A 22,463-nucleotide genomic window follows, 5' to 3' on the forward strand; every position below is an offset into this window, starting at 1 on the left:
AATGCCTGTAACTTGACCAGTTGATTGAGAAAATCTTGAACCATGTACCTACTTTTTCCCAAATATTTTAAATATTCCCCCAGCCACCAGCAATGATTCTTTTGCAGAAATAAAAATTGCATTCCATGAGCCACTGGTTTAGGATTTTTTTTTGGGTTTACCAATAACAGAAAAAGAAATTTTTGTTGTCGAGCCACAGTACAGCAATGCTTTTTCTTGCCATTTCCAATCGCAGTCTGAGGTTATTCCTTGCTATAATTATTAATAATTATTCCTTTCTTCATTAATTAATCTTTTGCTTTCTAATTTTTTTGGCCCCGACAGTAACCTACCAGTATTCATTTTATCTGCCGCTCCCCATCTCTTGAAATAGAATTTTGATAAATGGAAAGCTGCTTTTTTTTTTTTAATGTATCCATTAAGTGCTTGTTTGGAACGAGGGAAGAATCCTTCAAAAGTAATTTTTTAATCATGATTTACGAGATCAAAATCATAATTTATAAAATACGAGATAAATATTAAAAAATAATTTGTCTCAAATTATATGAATAAGTGTTTTTGGACCCAATCATGATGCCAAATAAGCACTAAGACTAAATCTACCCTTACAGTTTAGCCTGGGCCCTTGCGATTCCAAGCGTCTTTGCGGACAAAATCATGTTTATTGACCAAAAAGACAAAAAGTACAATCATGTTTGAAGACTTAACATTGCAAAACTTGACGACATGTCTTGAATAGGCGTGGGACCAAAGCTTTTTATAAACATAACTGCGCAACCAACAACATAAAGTGTACTAGTATAGCAGGAACTTTAATCAAGAGAATTTGTGTCATTAAAATTAATACACGAGCACATCGCTTTTATGGGATACGATGTCCCAGCAGAATTAGTATCATAAGAAGAGGTGTCTATGGCGCTGTACTTCTATCTGATAATCATTCATTAATAATCAGGCATGTATTAAAGAGGCCGCTCTGCAGCTTAGCCCTTTACAGTCAAGATATTATCACTAACCTCTGAATAAACAATCTACCATGATAACAATATATTTAGCTTATCAAATCATTTCTAAGAAGTCATGAAATCTTATTCTTCTTTCTTGCAAGGGACTAAGTAATCGCCATTGAACATCAAATAGCAGCATGCGTATCTTTAGAAGCTCATATTGCAAAAACAAAAGAATACATTTCAAGTGAATGTTGGCTTTGATGACACACTCGTACCAATCAAAGTAAATAACATGTCTAATAAGATTAAAAGAATTCTTTCCCTCTACAATATTTAGACAACACATTAGAGGAACCGGAATATCTTGAGATACAAGTTAATACCAGAAGGCAAATAAGCATTCCTGCAGAATCTACAAAAAAACCAGGCAAGCATACACGAATAATACATACAGGAGAGTAAATGATGTTCGTGTCATCTCTATATTTGGCGTCAATTCACCTTGTTGTCTTGTGAATCAGCTCCAGAAAGGCTACTGGTCTTCGGTTTCTTGGTTTCTGCTTATGGACTTGCTAGTTTGGACACTACTTTCATATCCACTACTTTCACCTGATTCACATATTTGCTTATCCTTCAACCCATCTCTCGTGCTCATCCGCTGGGAGCGTCCGTTTTCCCTTCCGGTTCTTCGGTCCTAAAAGAGTTACAATTGACAATCAAAGTGACGCCTGAACAGAGGAAGAGAGCATGGCGCACTGCAATAATGATCTAAATTTGTCTGTTTGGAGACATAAGACACTGTTCTTTTAAGGAAGAAAACAAACAAGATTAACAAGTCATAACAATTTGTTTGTGGACAAGAAAAGATCCGTCGTGATGCAGAAAAGTTCTTGGTAAGGCATGCTTCATACCTAAAATGTAGCAGAGATGTAGATGGAAATGAGAAATTTACAGACTTACATCTCGAAAAGGGAACTCATCAGCTTCAAGCATATGTATAATATGGCCCATCTTTGGCCTTTTCTGGGCATTTGGATCCACACATCTCAGAGCTACTAATAAAGCACGCTTCAGTGCCCTTGAAGAAGGCTTCTCAGGTAGCCTAGGATCAAGCGCCGCCTCTGCATTCCGGCTAGCAACCATGGACTTCAGCCACTCAACCAGGTTCACCTACAAGATTGAATCCTCAATTATTACCAGAAATAGCACATTTGAGGGTGGAGTATGCTTGAAATGACCTCGTGACATGATACTCGTATAAAATCACCAGACAAACCTCTCCAGGAGGCCGGCTGTAATCGACCGGGTTTCTTCCAGAAATTATCTCCATGATAAGCACACCAAAGCTGTACACATCACTTCTTTCGTTTAACATGCCAGTACTGGCATATTCTGGAGCTACATACCTGTGAAACAGACCAAGTCACCTGTCCAGTGAGGTCCAGGTCACCACTGTTAAAAACAATGTTTTAATATTTTTTCTAAGAAGAAATCAAACTGACCCGAATGTTCCCATCACACGTGTTGTTACATAACTTCTCTCTGATCCCAAGAGCTTTGCAAGGCCAAAATCAGAGACTTTTGGATTCCATTGCTTATCGAGCAATATGTTGCTTGACTTGATATCACGGTGAACCACCTTAGGTTCGAGTCCCTCGTGAAGGTATGTCAACCTACATATTCCCCCGTCGTCAATTTGCAATCACGTAAAACAAGAAATAATGTTGGAGAGAAAAAGAGAAATTCACGGAAATGCATACCCTTTAGCTGTTCCAAGTATTATATTCATGCGAATATCCCATGTCAGAGGGCTAGAAGGCCCAAGGTCCCCGTGAAGCCACTGTTCTAGGTTTCCATTGTTCACATACTCGTACACAAGCATCCTGCAATATTTTTAGTACATTCAGGTGAAATTTGGCGCAAAATGTTTAGGCATCCAGCGCAGAGTAGTTTGAAAGTCTTAACAACTATAAAGGGAAATCAAAGATGTAAATAATGAACAATGAAAAACATACCGATGGGCTCCTTCAACACAATATCCAAGTAACCTCACCAAATTCTTGTGCCGAACACGTCCAATTGCTTCAACTTCTACCTTAAATTCCTTTTCAGCTTGTCCCCTACAACATCAGTGCGCAAACCATTTAATGGAAGATGGAGTCCATAACAACTTATACCATATGACAAAGAAGATTACAATCAAGTACGGCTTACCTGTTGTTCAGCAAATTCTTAATCGCAACTTTGGTATCATCCTCCAACACCCCGCGATAAACAATTCCGTAGCCGCCTTCACCTACGACGTTCTCGTCCGCAAACCGTTGGTAGAGACCTCGAGCTCTCTGAGAGTGTACCAATGGCCCCACCCCAAATGCGAAACCTCAGGCACAGAAATTGAACCCTGGTCACCACTTCCATGCGATGAACCACCACCCTTCTCAGGATACGAAATCCGGTGATCTTTACCAATCTCTATGTGAATTCTTTGGCTACCATCCCCCTGCTGCTGAACGAGCATGGCTTGGGCCCCATCCGCCTTAGCCTCTGCTTCTGGATACGAGTCGGACTTTCCATGGCTTGGGTCACCCGAAGGGTCAATCCTGATTTCCTGGATCTCCTTAGAGACATTCGGAATGGTAGGATTGTGTGAAGAGTTGTGGTTGGAGGAATTGTTGTTGCGCTTGGTGAACCAGAGAGATATGAGAAACAGAACAATAACTATAGCTGCTCCTACGCAAATGCCCAGCACAACCCACAATCGTAACCCAAAAATTGAGGTGTGCGTCGAAAGCTGATCGTTCAGAAACACATAGTTCGTCATTGCTCTCTCCTCTTCCTTCCTCTCAACAGGGATTTAATTTAATTGGCTAACACAGTCGCAGGCATGTTGATAGAATCAGGCCGCTAAAGAGGCAGAGGAAGAAGAAGGTACAGCAAGATGTTAGAAGGACGGAGAGTGGGTGTGGCAGTGGAACGAAGTGGGGTTTAGACAGAGAAGGAATGGAGCTGGCATGATGGGACTTGTATAATAGACGAGGAAATTTCCCACTATGAAGTGTTTTACTATTTTCTCTGTGAGGCCCCTTCCCTTCTGTGTGTTCCAAAACGATGTTCTGATTTATTCCCAGAAAGTAAGGATAGTTGCACTTAGCGTCTCAGCAGCATCAAAACCCTGTCTGCTTCTAATTTCATGTTTGGGTCAGAAGCCACTGTGTAAAGAGATAGATACGCCGTATTAGGGGATTGTCTAAATGTTTATGAAATCCTGTTGTCGGGATTAGTACTGATACCCATACCATTTTGATTATAAAATTCTAAAAGCATCGGCCTTTCCAGGAATCGACTTCATTTTATAATGCAGGGAGCATCGAAAAGTCAAGATGCCCACCGGGTGCTCTATTTTATTATTTTAATTTAATCAATGAAATTAATCATCTGGGAAGGTTGACCCTTGCTCTGGACTTTCTTAGTGTTGGTTGGTCGTGATTAATTTTCAACCCGTGAATGAATTCATGAATTTAAAGCTTGAGCATGAAATTTATAGTATTTCTTTGACATCAATGTGTCATAATCAAACTATATGTGTGAAGTTCACTTTAGTGCCTCCTAGGTTTGGCACTCGGGGGATCCAGAACTCAGACTTTTCACTTATAATAACTTCCAGAATTTAAAATGATTTTATTTTATTGGAATTTCCTCGATTTTATTTAGATTAACTTTTTTAAAGAAATAATTATGAGAATGGACAATCCATACTAGTCATGAGGAAAGATCCAAATTCTCTTATCCTATGGAGAAAGAATGGCTCATTTCAATATTATGTTAGTGAATGGTATGGATTTTTTTATAAAAACCAAAAACAATTAAATTAAATTAAATTGTTTAACTGCCAATGATATTGTGATATCTAAGTTGCGAGGGAGGTGGGACCAGCATGATCTGTCGTAATGAAGGGTGGATGGGTGTCAAACTCAAACCGGGCTGTCGGATGTGGGCTGATATCACGGGTGAATACCAACATCAACATAATCTACTGCTCACAAAGGTGGGCCCCCCAACCCTCCCCTAAAGAGAAGAAAACAGACAAACGGGAAGATGGACGTGGGCCCACTCTCTCCTACCTCCTCCTTTTCGCCGCCTCATCCAATCACCTCAACTTTCTCCCTGTAATTTTCTTCCAACGCCAAGCTTGGATTCTTCAGAATAGCTAACAGGAATTTGGAAACCGTGTTGCTTTTCAAACACTCACTCCAACCCCATAACAATTAGGGTGTGTTTGGATGAAACCAAACCGTGATTTGAAAAGTGATTCTGGAGAATAGATTCTGTGAAGAATAGATTCGAGTGATTTGAAAAGTGAGAGTGTTTGGATAGTTGTTATCAGAAGCACTTTTTATATACACAATTACTAAAAAAAAAGACATAAGTTAATATGATAATTATAGAAAATAGATTTTATGATATATTTTAATTTGAAGGAATAAAATATTATAATATATTTTACCAACATAATTAATAATACATAAGATAATATAATAATAAATAATTAATATGTATATATATTTATAAAATATAAGATTAAATATGTTTATAAAAAAATATGTTTATAAAAAAAATAACAAGATACATATCCTATAGGCTCTCACACTCTCCCTCTTTCTTCAAAAGCAAAAATTTTTTGCTTTTTTCAAAACCATGGTTTTGGAGTCAAAACCATGGTTTTAACCCAAAACCATGGTTTGGTTTTTGGAATGACTGTTTGGGTAGTTTTTTACCCAAACCATGGTTTGGGCAAACATCCAAAGGTGCCTTAATCAATTATCCTAAACCATCCAGCCCCATTGGAATCAATACTTCATTTAATATTGTTTGAATCAGTCTCATTATATTGGCCAAAAAAAAATCAGTCTCATAATGGAATGTGATGTACTCCTCTGGTCCTATTTATAAGGCACTTCCAACATGTTTCACACAAACCAAAAAAAACCTTAAACTGCATTAACTCTCCATTAAAATATAGCAACTTTCCAACTTCACCCCTATTTAATATATACTCCTTTCAAAAAAGATAACTACTTACATTATAATAAATGAAGGACAAAATAGTACATTCACACTGAAAAGTTAATGAAGTGCCCTATAAATAGGATAAAAAAAAACCTTCTCTTTCTGCCCTATAAATAGAACCAGAGTAGTATTATCCAATATTCATGTTGGATATAGTGTTATGCAACCCTAATCATTATTTCTATTCTTGCCCTCGACCCTTTTTTTTTTTTTTGGACTGAATGCCCTCGACCCTTTGGTTCTCTTTTCTAGGTGGTTAGGTTTTGATGGAGATTTCGCGTCACATTCACTGTAAACGGATCACTTTTCATATATAATTTAGAAGGGAATTGAAAATTTGAGTCCTGATTACATTTAATACCATATGAAAAGAAAGTAAGATGTTACTATTGTATAGGACACAGGTTTAACCAAGTAAAAATAATACTAAAATACAAAACATTTTGCCCATTTTCTTTTATTCTGATTTCTTATTTTTCAATAAACTAGGTAAGAAGACTGAAATATTTTTTACACTTTAATACGCATGAGAAGTTTTTAAATTTTTTTGGACCAAAAAATGTTGTTACATACTATAAAGAGTAAAAGCCACTGATTAAAGTGAAAGTGGCCAAAGTCAGAAAAGCAGCCTTTGATTTTGATGCGTGCATAACTGGGAAAACCACATTTACCATGACCAGTTATAGTAGTTGTGCAGGCATCAAATTAAATGAGTGGGGCTCTTTTATCTGCCCTTCTGTACTACTGGTCACGTTCAATTTAATGAGAGAAGGATGGTAACTTCCCCTGTCATTTCGAAGAATGACATTCCATTTCATTTCATTTCCATCACATTGAAAATGCCCAAACCCAAGCAGCGAAAGAAAATCACTTTGCACTTGCACCATTTCCACTCTCATCAAACCGATAATCTCCCAATCATAACTTCATACTACTAGGTTACTCGAACTTACAGCCTCATTGTTAAATGAAGAATTATTTAAAACCTCTTCCTTTTTCATTAATATCAACTAAGTTCAATGAAAACTGTGAAACAAGACAGCACAAAGGTGTTTCTACAACTTCAGAGAATTTCTACTCCCCTCCTCTTTTTATAAATAACAACTATTATAAGTTGTCTTAATTTTTGTAATAAATTTTTTACTCTGTCTCTATTAATAACTTACATTAGTACTCAATATATTTATCATCTTCTTTTCAAACCACCATTTCTATTTGTATTTTCTCTTTTTCACAGTTCTACTTATTATACTCCTCTAATTCTATTTATAAGGCATTGAAAGAAATTTTTTTATATAGATACACAATTTCACCTTTTATTTATTATTATGTTAATTTTATTTATGAGGTATAATATATATTAAATAAAAATAAAGTTGAAAAATTATTACATTTCAAACTAGAGTTAACAAAATTTAAGATTTTTTTTATTTGTGTAAAACATATTAAAAATAACTTATAAATAAGACTAAAAGAATACTAATTTTCTTATTCTTTGTTATATTCTCTCTCTCCTATAAATACGGATATTTTGGGGGGAAAAAACTTTTAATTTGTACCTATTTGTTGTTGTCTTTAACTAACATTTTAATTTCTGTAACAGAACAGAATCCAATGTTGCTTATAAAGAGGGGCTAGAATCTAATGTTACTTATAAAAGGGACGGAAGGAATACTAGAATTAAGCTTAAAATTTAGCCCCAAATATCCAATTGGAGGCCCATGAACAATGTAGCAATTTTTTTACAGAAGATTGTAGACAGAGCCATATCGACTAGAGATCAAGGCCAATAACAATTGATTCAACACCAATTATCAGTGACATGTGGAGATCATTGGCCTTGGATAAATATAAAACAAATATACTATAACAAGAAATCGAGGGGCGGATGAAGGAAAGCTTTCGAAAGCAGAATGGGTGCTACGGAGCAGCCATTTACTAGTCTGCACATAGTAAACGAAGCAATAGAAGCACCCGATTCTCGTTTCAATTAACCAAAATTTCTGAGGTAGCTATGCTAGTTCACTTCATCTTCACCTTTCCTTTCATCTCCATCTTCGGAGATAAAATTGTCGAGGGATCAAGAAACAAATCTCACGCTGACAAGCCCGTTGTCTTACAAATGGGACACAGATTCTTCTGCATTAGCCACTGTTTGATGCAGTTGGTATGGTAATCATGGCCACAGTCAAGCTTTCCAACGTCATCTCCATTGTCAAACTCTTCCTGCACACGAGTTAAGGAACCATATGCTTCAGAATATTATACAAGCATGTAGAGGGCAAAGCACCGGAAGCCGGTTATTCATATTCACCTGACACACACAGCAGGGTTCTGCCTCACATTGACACCCTCCTTCAACTGAATACTTCCTCTGTTTCAGTAGTTTCAATATAGTTTCCTCGCTCAATCCGGTACTCACATTTCCAATCCTTTCTTCCAGAGCCAGTAACTCCTGCGATATTTTTTTAAGTTATATGTCGAGGAATTCACCAGATGAAACATCAACTTCAAATTCGATTTTTTTTTTGGGCGGGGGTTGTTAAGGGCTCAAGGCAGTAAAAAGAGTACGCATATGCATCAAAATTTGGAACTTTTTTCTACCTCGTAAGACATGTTATCGACATCAAGTCGCATGTCCCTGTGCCGGTCATGAATATCAGCCATTCCAGAAAATACTGAATGGTCAAAGATCATAAAATCCTGTCACAAAACAAAAGCACATCTTTGTTGATTAGCAAAGCACATAAATAGTCAAAATAAATCAAAAAAGAAAACTGAAGGATAAAGATTCATGCATGCAGTCAGGGAAGGAGCAGGATTTGAATGCAGAGGCAATTCCACTCCATCAAAAGCAGGCCCAAAGTCTGCCAGCTATTAAAGTATAACTTTGGAAATCCAAGTGCAAGTCTGATCGGAAGTAAAACTAAGTAAACGTGATCTTTTTTAGGTCAGTCAGTTAAGGCCAAATTTAACCATTCAATAATAAATGCTCTGCAACAAGAAATATGTCTTTTAGTCGGAGTTGAGGAAAAATCAAATCAATTTTGAATCCGTTCGGTACATTAAACTAGACCAGAGAAAAAGGAGAAAATTTTATTCAACATTTGTGCCTTGTCCATGTATACTATTTACTTAGGAAAACTTACCTCAAACCGAAGGCTCCCTCCCCTACGCATGAGGCCCAAAACACTGCGGAGCTGTGCAACAAAAGAAAAATGAACGTGTCAAGGTTAACAGAACAGTTGACAAAAAATAATTGCCTGAAGCTGGCAGAATAGGGGTATAATTGTCTTTCACTTCTCAGTGGGCCTGACCATACTACCACAACTTCAATTATGTTAAAAATGAGCTAACTAGCAGGCACAAGTACAAACTCGTTGATTAATTATAGAGGAATAATATGTACGTATGGGCTGAATAAAGGAAGATGTAAAGTCTGAACTAGCGAACATACAATGGGAGTGAAATGCGAAGTTGAAAACCACAGTTGTCATGTAGGCCAGTTTCTCCAAGCACAATTTATTAAACGTACATTTAAATAACATAGAAAAGGGGGCTGCTATCAACCAGATGCATCCATATGCTTGAGATATTCATTGATAACAATTATGCCATCCAATAACACAGAATGTAAGTTGATTGGATTAACCACCCAAATCAGCCAGCACGCACCCCAAAAACTTGTGTAGCAAGTGGCCAAAAGGGAAGTAACAGTTCAGAGGAAGCTGTAACCACTGGACCAAGGGATAGTACCAAGATATATAACCAAAACAAGGAATAGGGAGACAAGGCGAACGATTGGTGCTGCCATAGTAGGAAGTGGTTGGAAGGAATTCTGTGAGTAATTCAGCATCAGAAAGAAGACATAACATTTTTTGTTACAAAAAAGGGTGAAGCACACTTGCCTCTAGAAAGCCAGTTGTCTTTCTTTCCCATTCATGGTCATTTTCTGGGTGGGGTAATTGGTGCTGGGTTTTGGCCTATATCAGTGCCTGAACTTTTGGCAGAACTCATACCATACCATCTTATATTTGTGTAATTCCAAACGTAAAATCCTTCCTCATTTAATTTTCCCTAACTCTTGGTGATGCTTGTGTGCGCGGGTGTACAAGGCGTTTTAACACAACTATTTAAAAGCAAGAAAACAGAGTTAAGTACAGACCTCAGATACAAGTCTACTACTTCCTTCACTGGCAACAGCCAGAGTTTGCAATGAATAGGGAAGTCTGAAGTTAATATCACCTCGCCTCTCCACCCATGATGATCTTGAGTGTGACTGATGACGTCCTTGACTACCAGCTCGAGATGATGGGGCTCTTGCTTCAGATGAAGCAATAGGAGCAGAGTGCAAGAAAAAATTGCTATTGCTGAAACTTCCAGCAGCCTCAGAACCAGTAGACAACAATGATCTACGAACATAATCAGATAACCTCCGTGGATGATGTACAGGATTGGGACGAGAAAGCCAGGACGGAGCAGATAGTGAATTGATAGCTGAACTTGACCTGGTATGCAGTGAGGAAGCAACATTTCCTGGTATATTTAAATTTGCACTACTTGAAGCTCTGTTGGTTGGATTTCGAGCTGAATTTCTTAAATCAGCCACTGGCACAGACATTGGATGTTCAAATATGCTTCCAGACATGCTTCTTGAGCTTGCTTCTTCGTGTAGTAGATTATCCCTGTCTGACCTGATCATTGAGTTTGACAAATGGCTGTTTCTTGAGTTAGAGCTGCCACTCCATCTAAATGATGGCATATTCCTGTGTAAAGAAGAACTAATTCCGAGGGGCTGGCTTTGAGGAACCAGATCATCTCCAGATGGTGCTGCCCTCAAATCCAGAGAATTACCAACAGGATGAAAACTTTGTGTCAGAGATGAAGGGATTGCAGAATGCCTAGTTACACTGCCATTTGACAATGCAACATAAGGAATGGAATCCTGTTGGTTTGAAGGATTTATCCTCAAACGGGAATTCCTGAGGAAGCTATTAGAGCTTCCTGCGACATTCAGATTATTAAAGCTCTCTGGAGATTCATTGCCCACATCTGGGCCATGTCTTGAACTTATCTGTGCTGACAAGCAGATTGCTTAAACTGCTCGAGCTATACAACTCGAGAATTACTATAGTAGGACGTGTACGCCAAGCACTGCTTTCTATATACTGGCTGCAGCTAGAACTTTCCCCGCCTGAAGATTGTCCAACATATCCTTCAACAGTCTTTCTTTTACAAGATGCACGCCGGGCATCAAGAGCCCTACCATTACTATTATCTACCAAGTTACTTCCAGAAGGATGAGAAAACAGTGCGGGACCAACAATAGGTGGGATAGGCTCATTTACTGATCCACTTGCTTTGTTCAAGCCAGGATGCTCAAGATGTTGCCCCATATTATGGCCAGTGTCTGCTGAACTGGCATTTAGGTTGATATTCTGAGTTACAGAATGAGGGTTGGAGTTGTTCATACACATAGGACTTGTATTGACATTGTCCAAAGAAACTAAATTGGTTGATTCAAAGTGCCGCTCTAATCTTGAACCATCAACAGCATCAACACTTGTTGAAGATGACCATCCATATTCTCTTTTCTGCTCGTCATTGTCAATTGCAATATGTGAACCACTGGAACTTGGCTCACCCATTCTCCAATTATTCATGCTTTTCCATTCATGGTTAATTGAATTTGCATACAATGGGTTCATATCACCAGGCGAAAGCATAAATTGAGGCACTTGATTTTCTACAGGATTCGTCATGCTATCCCAGAAAACCTGCTGATCCACAGTAGCATTACTTGAAGTAGATCCGCAATCAAATTCCAAGGTTTCAGGCAAGGAACCTATTCTACCCCTCCCTTGCATTGGGAGAATCTGTAAGTTTCCCCGTTCAATAGAGGTTAATAAATGTATAAAAAGAATTCCTCAATAGAGCATCATGTCACTGTTTGAAAAAAATCCCTGCAATAAAAGGAAGTGATCAGTAGGCATAAAAAATGGCTTGCCTCAAACAGCTCCATGACTGGGTAATTCTTAAAGTGACATCAAATAGTAACAATTGGCTGTCATGCACCATATGATTTCAAAACGCATAAAATATTTATTATTACATGCATTACTATCTAAGAATCTAAGAATATTCCTGAATGTTGTGATGTCTAAAATTTGCAAATGGTTCTTGCTTATCACAATGATATATTCCGAACTGCTTTAGTAAAATGCTACTCCCTCCGTTCCTTATTATAAGAGACGAATAACTGAATTACGTTGATCAAAAAACAGTTAAAATTAGTTAAGAACAATAATGTGTAAAAAGTATAATTTCTTTTCCAAAAATACCCTCATTAATAAGAAAAGAGAACATGAGAGAGAACAATAGTAAATTATTAAAGAAAGAGAAGTGGGAAGGAGAGAGAGTGTGAGTGGAGACATAAATATGGGTAAAATAGGAAATCAACACAAAAAAGTAGAGAAACTTTTAAGTGTCTCTTATATATAGGAACATGCCATAAGCATCAAATGTTCTTATAATAAGAAACGGAGGGAGTATATATCAACTGCAAAGTTCCTCCCAAATAGTTTACATGCTGCCAGAACATCATGCTACAAATTGATAAAGCGGATATCTCTTAAATTATAAAACTCATAGCCATAAGTAGCGCCGATATGATTAGGTCAACGACGTTTATAGCCCCATGATGCATAATATGTATGCATTTTCATTTCCAAACATTACAGCGAGAATGAGGAATTAAACAGCATAAAATTTGAACGTGTAAATAAATTCTACAAATGCAGTATTGCCATGTGATTACAGCCGGGGAAAATTATCCAAGAAAGAAACAAAATGACAGACATACAATAAAGTTAACTCCTTTCCAGGGAAGTGAAAAAACAGATTTGAGTTTCCTCCACCAACAACAACTGAGTTCAGTCCTTTCAAGACCAGGCTGAACAGGCGGTCCTAAACCCCACAAAGTTCAATTTATAAAACCGATTATGGATATGGCGTGAACGACTCAAGAGCAACCCACACAGCCCCAGAAAATTTGAAACGCTAGATGGTCTAATTAAACCCTAAAAATACCGAAAACTACAGGAAGAATCAAACTTGATATAGCTTGAATCCTGCTAAATCACCGACCGACAGGCCCATGAAAACAAAAATAAGAACTCGGGGAATGCCTTGAAAACTTACCAGATGAAATCAAAAATCCTGATCTATTGGAAAATCAGAGGCTGAAAACTCCGGGAATAAAAGCAGGCAAGCGCTCGCCTATGCTCCGAGTCCGAGAGATAGCAAATTTCTATTGATTAATTATTTGAGGGAACGAAAGAGGCAAAGAACAGCCCCACAGAAACGGAAGGGGTAGAAGACAGAGGCTCTTGGTGGAAGATATAAAAACAAAGATAGAAGGGGAACTAAAATAGGGGCAGTAATCTTTTTAAGCTACGGTCAAAAAAATTATTTTAAAGAAAGTGGAGAAATTATCATGTACTGATAATGATGAGCTCATTTAAATTTGTTTATTTTGGGTAACAAATCACCATAATATTATCATTATCAATTAATTTAGATTTGACATGTTATTCACAAAATTTGCATATGACATTTTATTTAAGAGTGACGTGGATGTTATTTAATTTTAAACTTCTATCAAATCCAAGACCTTACCTGAGGTGTGAAAGTATTCATTCGTGATATTTAGATACAAAAATGGAATCAGTAATAGGATCCAATATAATTAAAATCTAATCTATCTAACTTTAACTTCACTCTGAGATGATCAGAGCTGAAGAGAAAAAGCCACAGGCAGGAGGCTTCTGTTTGGCCGCTTACTTCCGTGTTTTTACTTTCCCTCTCTCAAAGTAAAAGCATTAACGAGACAGCGCAGAGAGAAAGAGGGAGTACACCCTGCGTTTCCATACCCTTCACGCCAACCACCCCTGACTTCTCTCTTTGCCTTTGCCATTCAAATCACATTCATGTTCACATGCCTTTCTTTTTGTCGCGAGGCATGACTTTAGGTCCGGTTTAGTTTAATGTGCTACCACCAGAAAAACAATATGATGATTACTACACACGTGGAATTAGCTATCATAATTAGGACTCGGACCTGGTGAGCAGAATTTGCCATCCTTTTTGAATACGCGCTCGCTTTGTATGAATCTTTGACTATATGTAAGGACTCTTTCTTTGTGATGAACCCATAATTTATGGGTTAGGAAATGAAATGACAAAAACATGTACATGATAGGGTGGCTATATTTCATGTCAGTGCGTTTATAGGTGCAGCCTATAACCAAACGGTCATTGCTCTTGTAACTTTTGGGTGAAGGGAAAGAACCGACGAGGCCACCTACTTTGCACATTAAGTTTTTGGTGTGAACAACGAATCCAATACAATAGCCTTCACCTCGGCAAGTGGCAACTGTCAATTCTGTTGTCTCCTTTTTATTGGCCAAACACGTTACACAAAGGCAGGTTCTTCTTCGGCTAAAGCTTCCATATATCTTTCACTATTTATTCTTTCTTCAACTATTTCGGCCATCTCTGTGCTTCCTTTCTCCACCAAATTTTTTGTTGATTTTTTTAATGTCAAAAAAGCTAATTACTTTGCCTGCCGTCTCCCAAGGAGTCTGTTAGATAGAGGGGTCAAGATTAACTGAACCAAGTTCCTTTGAAAACCAGCAGGATCCCCCCCATCCATAAAAATAAAAATAAGTATCGAGTATCAAATATCATCCCAGCATAAAATAAGGATAACCCATAATTCGGTGATATGTATACATCAGATGTTAGCAAAAATATAAATAATCATTATGCTAGTTGAGATAATGGCTTAAAATAATGAAAATATTTATCTATAATAATACAAAAGAATATTATCTGAAGAGAGTATATGATCAAAGGAAAAAAGGACAATGTCTCTCTATAGGCACGACACATTCTTTATCCACAGTGATGGTCATACAATTTCGAGGTCGGTTCGACCGATTTTCCAGCCCTTTGATTTTCCCCGTATTAAACCAGACGTCAGGCAGCTGAATGAATCAAAGCAATCGGTCCAGTTCGGTTCTCAGAAAAGTGATCCCGTCCACTTCTCACACTTATTTATTTTTAAATTAAAAAAGCAGACACTAACGGATTAAAGTTACAGGAGAGATTGAATTTATGACCTCTTAGCTCTTGCATACAAGAAAACATATAATGGCTTTGAATCCTCACAATCAGTTTTTGAGGTCACAAAGCAGATGTATATTTATATATATCCTCCTGGTTCGGCTGGCAGGCACTGGGAAAATGTAACAGTAGTAGTAGTACTAATAATTTCGCCGGTGCTTTACGAAACCGATATATTTTGCAGTTGCGTCAGCAAAAGAGGGTGGAGAGTGGAGTAATGGAGCAAGGCATTAATAGTTGGTGAACAGCGCGGTAAGGTTCAAAGGAAGCAGATTTTACAAGCGCTAAAAGGGGAAAGCATGAGCTAAGCAGCGATAAATAAGTGGCATGTGCAGCGAAAGAGTATGCACATGCTTCGGGTGCAGGGGATGGGACATGGAGCTACCTTTTGCCCTGCATCCACCACACTCTGTTGCCGTCACAAGGTGCATTAAATTGAATTATAATCGACTGTTACGCCTCACGGGCCAAACTGATGCACATACGCCTACACACCAGAGAAACAACGCACCCTGATCCAATTGTGAAATAAGACCACCCACTAGTAAAGTTAGTTGCGAAATTGGTGCTGCATTATATGAGTCATAAATCATGAGATAATAAGTGTTCACACGTTGACACGTTAACATTGGAAAGCAAGGGAGAATCAAAGGACCAATGCTATCCACTCAAATTAGCTGAAAAAGCACTCGCCACTGCAAACCCTGTTGAGGCTTTTTTATGAATGTGAATTCTGATGTCACTAACCAATCCCTGTTCAAACTAGAGGCAAACGGAGCAAGAGACATAAATCACGGTGTGTATAACACAACCACAAGAAGACTCCCGAGGATAACAACTCTGTATCTTTTCAAGCTTTGTTACACCACTAACGAGATGATCAAGCTGGCACAAAAAGTTGATTTCGGGCAAGCTTAAACTATGATAACATCGTCACACTCTCTAAGTCTATACCCAGAAACCCAGGAGAAAAAAGTAAAAAACCGTCATTACACAAAGTTGGAATTCCTATCAGGTCAAGCATCTTTATTCGGAAGCTGATGTATCAATACCAAGCTTACACTTCAATGGAACGTAGACGAGTTAGAAAGTATTTATTAGCCAGCACCACAAACACCAACCATAGATCAGTCATCATTAACCTATTCAATGATACAGTTGGGGAAAAAAAAAAAAAAAAGGGACACGATGCCTTAAATAAAAGTCTAGACTCTATTTAAGATTTTTTCTTAATTTATTTGAGAAGAGGAAACTCCAGCAGCTATCATGGCTGTCCAGCAACGAGGCATCAGCCACCCTAATAGAATCATAATTAAGGAAGAGAAAGAATAGATGAGTCAAAATTTGAACTTTCACAGCCAAGTAAAACAACAATCTCAAATAACTTGTTTAACTCTGTCCAAGATATCGACATTTCCCCAAATTTTAAGAACAAAAGTAAACACAACTGTTCAGAAATGTCTTTAGAATTGAAAAAACACTACATGCAGACGGATCTCAGGAATTTTTTATCCTGAAAATGATGTCAACCACATGCTGCAGTGAGCAGGCAAAAACTTTACGGCACCAACTGTGCAAAACACGATTTTGGTAACACCAAATAACAGACCAATAATATGTAAATAATTAGATATAACCTGTGTTTAAAGACATAATTGATCCTGATAAAAACCAGATGCTGTCAACACACACCAAGTATTACATAGCAGTCAATATATTCTGGCATCAGGCTCCTCTAAAATGTGATTGAAGTGCACCTAGTAGCCTTTGGCAAGCAAATCAGGGGAGTTGATTTTCATATATCCATATATTGCTATTAGGTTGTTCCTGATTTATAAAATTTGAAACCATTAGTTTTATCATCAACAATGATCAACTCTGTGCGTTTCTATCCATCTTTCTAAGATGCACCCTGTTCTTTAGAGGATCTTTTCCCGGTATTTTGTTACGTTCAAGCTACCTAATCTATTACCTAGTATTATGAGTATAAAAGAACTCAACCAATTTGAAGTAGCGAACAAATTTTCAGGTAGCAAATAAGATATCATATTTTAACATAACGAGATATTGTATTTTAACACTTGTGGAGATCCATAACTGATAGTAACCTGATATTGCCTCTGCACATGAAAAGATGTGAAACAGCAAACACAATAAGCTAGAAGGAAACAAGTCTTCCCGCAAGACACTTCGTACATTGCACTTATTCTGCTTATACCAGTGTAGAAGCTTGTAAGTTCCATTTATCAAAGCCAAGTATATCAATCTCTAAGCACATGGCCTTTCACTAGGCTTACAAGAATGAAGTCTTCTTATGAGGCAATCGGTAGACTGTTTTACATTCCTCTCCTACTAGTGTAAACTTTTGCATGTCTCATTTAACGAAGCTAAAAATATCAAACTCTAAATGTAATCTTCCAGAGCAATTGCCTTCCATTAGATATCTCGAAAACAAAAAATTGCATGCCCAAACTAAAGATCTGCTGATTAACTCCTCATGATGGGTTCGGTGGCGTATTTACAATCATCTATTGATCTATCAACATGCTATCTTAACAAGTGAAGTGACCCTTCCACTTCATTTGCTGCAACCTCATTTAAAATTATGCTTCTCCATTGTATAGGGAAATAAGGGTTACTTAATATTCTAAACCCTTGTGTATTTGCAGGATTGTTAACCCATACTAAATACAGCTGTTTCAGATCATATGTATCGTGAGATTAGGACTACTATTCACTTATCTTTCCCAATCAGCTAAATCAAGCTAGATCATCCAACTCAATGAAATCCTCCTCTAGAATCGAAAGCAAATCTTGCTGAGATGCCAATTCCCCAACAAATATTGCACCACCACCAGGAAGTCCAGAAACATTTTCCTGCTAACAAGCATAGGCAAAAGGAAAACATGAGGAAAAATAAATTACAAAATATGACACTAGTTTTTACGTTAACGATCAAGAACTGTGTCATGCATAAGATGTATTGACATAATGGCTATCTAAAGCCCAAAAACAGGGACGTACTTCAGCCAAGCTGCCACGTCAACACGAGAAATATCTGCTAAACAGTGATCTTGATTTCCCCATTTAAAAGATTACTTATCTATTAGTACAAATGTGAACTTACTAAGGGACAAATATAATAAATAAAATTGTACTAAATACACGTTTATATATTTCCAATTTTCCAAAGCATAATTTCGCACAGTTGAATTTCCAGTGACATGCCACGCACCAGAAATTCAAGTATGATGTTTCAGTGACACGCTTCAACCAAAAAGCATGCGATGCTAAGAAATGCCGCCACATTATATAATTTTGTCCATTTCTTTCGTGAAAATGTAACTTCACAGAAGTGATGTGAAAAATCATTTACCGACTTCCAGCACCAATAGCCCCTAATTCTGACCAAACAATGCAGATCATACTGATGCAGACGTTTGTTATCGACATTTGGGAAAAAATAACAACAAAAAATAAATAACTGCTAAGGAACTATATGAGTTCAACCGAAACGCTAGCTACATTAAAAAAGTACTTCACAGCAGTAAATCCGGTGTGTACACCCAGCTTGAGAATAAAAACTGAATATAATACAAGTACATAAACAAGAAAGAAAATAGTTCTTTTCCTAAGTCACATATTAGAACAAGCATAAAGATAACAGAGCAAAAGCAAAGATGAATATATATATATATATATATATATATTACCGTTTGACTGTCTTGAGGACCTGCACAACACTGGAAAGTAGCAACAGAAGCTGATGCAGCCGCAATTTGATTGTCATCTAGTTCACTAGGAGGTGTTAAGGGAGACACTGGAATCTTTCTATCAATGGAGCCATCGCCACGCATTTGAGTCTCAACCATATCAGGTGGAACATATCCATCATGCTGAATGCCGATGTGACGTATAGCCGAGAAACTTTCCTCTGCACAAGAACAAATACCATTCTCTGACACACTATTCTTATGACATGCTTTAGAAAACACTCGACAAATAACAAATGAGGCCTGCATGAGAAATAAAGATATGAGGGAATCAGAGAAAAATATAACTAAAGTAATACAGGAAGTATGTCAATTCTTAATACAAACAGAAAATACCAGGAACCTTAACATGAAAGCAATTTTGTCTCTTCCACAAGGTAATGATTAGAACATGAAGTAACTAAATTGCTTCAAGACAGAAGGCGTAGAAAAAGAGATTGCCAGACAAATAGAAGATAGTGTGCTAACTCCAAAATTATGAACTTCGGAGTTCGACAAACACAAACAGGCTTAAATTATGGGTTTATAATCTGGGAAATGCCACCAAACAAAAGAATTATAACTCAAAAAGTATACTAAGTGCCTTCCAATAACACACACAAGGAAGGGTCACTTAAGTACAATTTTCTCTTTCGTCCGTTGAATTACCGAAAAATTGAAGCTTTCGAAGTTGACAGTTTATTAAGGGAGAAAATCACAAGAAAATCCCAAATTTTTAACTTTCAAAAAATGAAGCGCGACAATTGAACTCAATTATTAACAGCAGCAAGAAATACATTAAATTGTTCCGCAGAACAAAACTGCAAACACGATTTCGTAAGTGCATACTCAGACAGGAATCCAATTCATAATTTCTCAATGATTTTCAGATTACCCATGACATTGCACATGGATGGTATCAAAATAATTATAAGAAGAGAATAGAAAATTGACCACTTTCCTATCCCCGATCCAGTAACAGAGTAACCGAGCGATAAACTCAAAACTAGATAGCGTCCGAAGACGCAGCATTAAATCGAGACCTTCGTAAGCAATTCTTTAGTCGTAATGTCGAGCTCAATTGAAAAAACTCCACGAACAAAGGGAGGCATGGAAAGTCCAAGAATGAGTCCAAATCATGTACCTTAAGATGATCAACTAATGCATACTCATACAACATCCAATTCGTCCTGCTAGCGTTCTTGGAGGAACTCCCCAGATAGAAAACGAAAGTGGTCCTGGTGCCCAGGACAACATTCCCACCGCCATTCAAAACATTCCTAGCCCCTCCCTTTCTCATCCAATACCCGGTCTTGACCATCCTAGTCTTCCCTCTAGCACCCTTCAAAACCCTGGCAGTATAACAGTACCAATGCCTCTTCCTTCCTCGATAACCATAGGAAAAGCACGCGATTTCAGGCAATCGGGAAGGATCGTAATCGTACAGGTCAATCTCCCTGATCAGATCGCAACCATGGAAATTACCGCCGGCGTTCTTGTTGGATAAATAGTAACAGAGGAGCTGCTCTTCAGAAGGATAGAAACGGCAACCGGGTGGGAGTGAGGCAGGCAAAATGGCTCTGGAGCATTGAGGCTCTTCCATGAATTGGAGAGATTATTAGGGTTTTGGGAAACAAGAAACAGAGCGAGAGGAGAGGAGTGTGAGACTGTGAGGGCTGAGGAGGGGCTTTGTATGGAAATGCCGAGGAAAGAAGCGTGCCCATGAAGCTTCTCTAAGGCCGCCGCGAGAGGGCGCGTGTTTGCGCCCGAGACCATGCTGATTGCTGCGTGGCGTAGGATCGGTTCCAAGCCGTCAACAAAACTGTTGGTTTGGCTCACAAATCTCGAGGCATGCATTTCCAGAGATTCTGATTGGCGGGATTGGAGAACTCCGTGGACTCCCCTTTCTAGCGAAACGCTTGTGGCGGTCTTCCGGTGCTGGCATGTCCTAATTGGCTGGGACATCCCAATCCTGCCCCTTTCAGAGCTGAGCAATCAGAAATCATAACAGGGAACTGCCTTCATTTCCACATTCAGCTGAAAGTAAGGGTGTTCAAGAAGCCCAGTAGCCCGTTATACCCGCTCAAACCCGCAAAAATATCCAGTCCATCCTAAAAAAAATGGTCCAAAAGATATATTGGGCATATTCAGGCTAGACATATTGTCGGGCAGGGCTGGGCATCGGGCACAGTATGCTGCCCTGCCCATTTGGCCCTACCCACAACAATATATATAATTTTATTTATATATTTTATTTGTTTTATATTTATCTCTTGGATCAAACACTCTGTTAAATTAACATTCAATATTCATTATACTTATTTATTTTCAAATGATTTTGAAAGTAAACTTATTATCATTTACTGCAATTTGTATAACCATTCTCTTTTTTAATGCAAACATTATGACTATTAGCAATTTGTATAATTGATTCAGGCTCTTATGAGTATCTAGGAGTTATGGGGGGAAAAATATTTACATTTGGTTAAGAAATTTTAAAAACTAGAAAAGCAATCAAGTTTAATAAAGTATACTAATAACATTTTTGTTTTTCATAGTTTACTCCTCTTAGCAACTATAAAATGTTGTTTCATAATATATCAATTGCTAATAACTAAATTAAAATCAAGTTACCATTTTAATATAAAGTTACATTTTATTATCTAGAAGAACATAAATAACTAGTTAAATAATATAGTATATTGATTTTCTGGGCATGGAAGCCCGCCCAGCCCAGCCCGCATTTATCCTGCCCAAACTTACTAGGGCTTTTCATGGACAGGACCGGGCAATGGGCTGCATTTTTCAGCCCGTTTATTTTTCGGGCTGGACATCGGGCAAGGGTCCTGCCCTGCCTAGCCCTGTCTATGTGCAACCCTAGCTGAAAGATAATCTAGGATCCAACATTTATGGTAACGTTAATTTCAACTCATAAAATAGTTGCGTGCGTTTTTTTCAGGGGGTAACTGTATAACATTAATTTATCTGAACACCGGAAAAAGACCCTATTATAGGGGCATTAAAGTTTGGATTTTAGGCAGACACAGCGAACTCCAAAAAATTTAAAGAAATGACACGCACCCTAATTTTTTACTCGAAAAAAAAATATATGTATCCTAATTTATACTATTGTGATGTGGTATTGAATATTGATTATACAATCATTTATTAATATTAAAAAGATGCTTACTTCATATATTTTAATCATAATTGATGTTTCGATCACAATTTTAAATAAATTCTAAGTTTACAAGTACATGTGTTTATTTATGTGGATGCGAGATGAGAGAAAGATAATCCGAGGCATATCTAGTTTGAATTTTGTGTATTCGATTCAACATGATTAAATGATTAAACCAGAATTAACAAAGGGTATGTTACTCCATCCATTCCTTTTTATAAGAGATAATTATCCAAATTATATTGTTCAAAATGTTGATAATAATAAATGCCTAAAAAATAAAACCTTTTTGTCAAAAATATCCTCATTTATGGGGAAAAGATATTA

The 22,463-nt window shown here is 37.6% G+C and overlaps 1 protein-coding gene and 2 pseudogenes across 2 annotated transcripts; all 3 read right to left on the reverse strand.

Moving 5' to 3' along the window:
- Window positions 1-1,225: 1,225 nt before the first annotated feature.
- Window positions 1,226-3,983, reverse strand: LOC114729703 (probable serine/threonine-protein kinase At1g01540; annotated as a pseudogene).
- A 3,808-nt stretch (window positions 3,984-7,791) lies between these two features.
- Window positions 7,792-11,884, reverse strand: LOC114729717 (probable E3 ubiquitin-protein ligase RHG1A; annotated as a pseudogene).
- Window positions 11,885-17,233: 5,349 nt separating this feature from the next.
- Window positions 17,234-20,879, reverse strand: LOC114729711 (NAC domain-containing protein 71). 2 transcript variants are annotated; one of them, XM_028916743.1, is made up of 3 exons: window positions 20,100-20,879; window positions 18,917-19,219; window positions 17,234-18,083 (listed from the first exon to the last, which is right to left on the reverse strand). In XM_028916743.1, exons 1-3 carry the CDS (start codon window positions 20,556-20,558, stop codon window positions 17,964-17,966), a joined length of 882 nt encoding a protein of 293 aa, XP_028772576.1. In that variant the 5' UTR covers window positions 20,559-20,879; the 3' UTR covers window positions 17,234-17,963. The 2 variants fall into 2 exon arrangements, with proteins under 2 accessions (XP_028772576.1, XP_028772577.1); XM_028916744.1 differs by having other exon boundaries at window positions 17,234-18,080; window positions 20,100-20,872.
- Window positions 20,880-22,463: the final 1,584 nt, after the last annotated feature.

Source organism: Neltuma alba, unplaced genomic scaffold (assembly GCF_004799145.2).
Source record: "Neltuma alba isolate B1F8T4 unplaced genomic scaffold, ASM479914v2 tig00012665_pilon, whole genome shotgun sequence".
Classification (NCBI taxonomy): domain Eukaryota; kingdom Viridiplantae; phylum Streptophyta; class Magnoliopsida; order Fabales; family Fabaceae; genus Neltuma; species Neltuma alba.

Excerpts from the sequence above, each read along its gene's own strand:
- LOC114729711 (XM_028916743.1), bottom strand. The coding sequence starts at position 20,558 with ATGGAAGAGCCTCAATGCTCCAGAGCCATTTTGCCTGCCTCACTCCCA. Across the intron at positions 19,220-20,099 it reads CATTAGTTGATCATCTTAAG|GCCTCATTTGTTATTTGTCG; the intron begins GTACATGATTTG and ends TTTCTCATGCAG. Across the intron at positions 18,084-18,916 it reads GTCCTCAAGACAGTCAAACG|CAGGAAAATGTTTCTGGACT; the intron begins GTAATATATATA and ends TATGCTTGTTAG.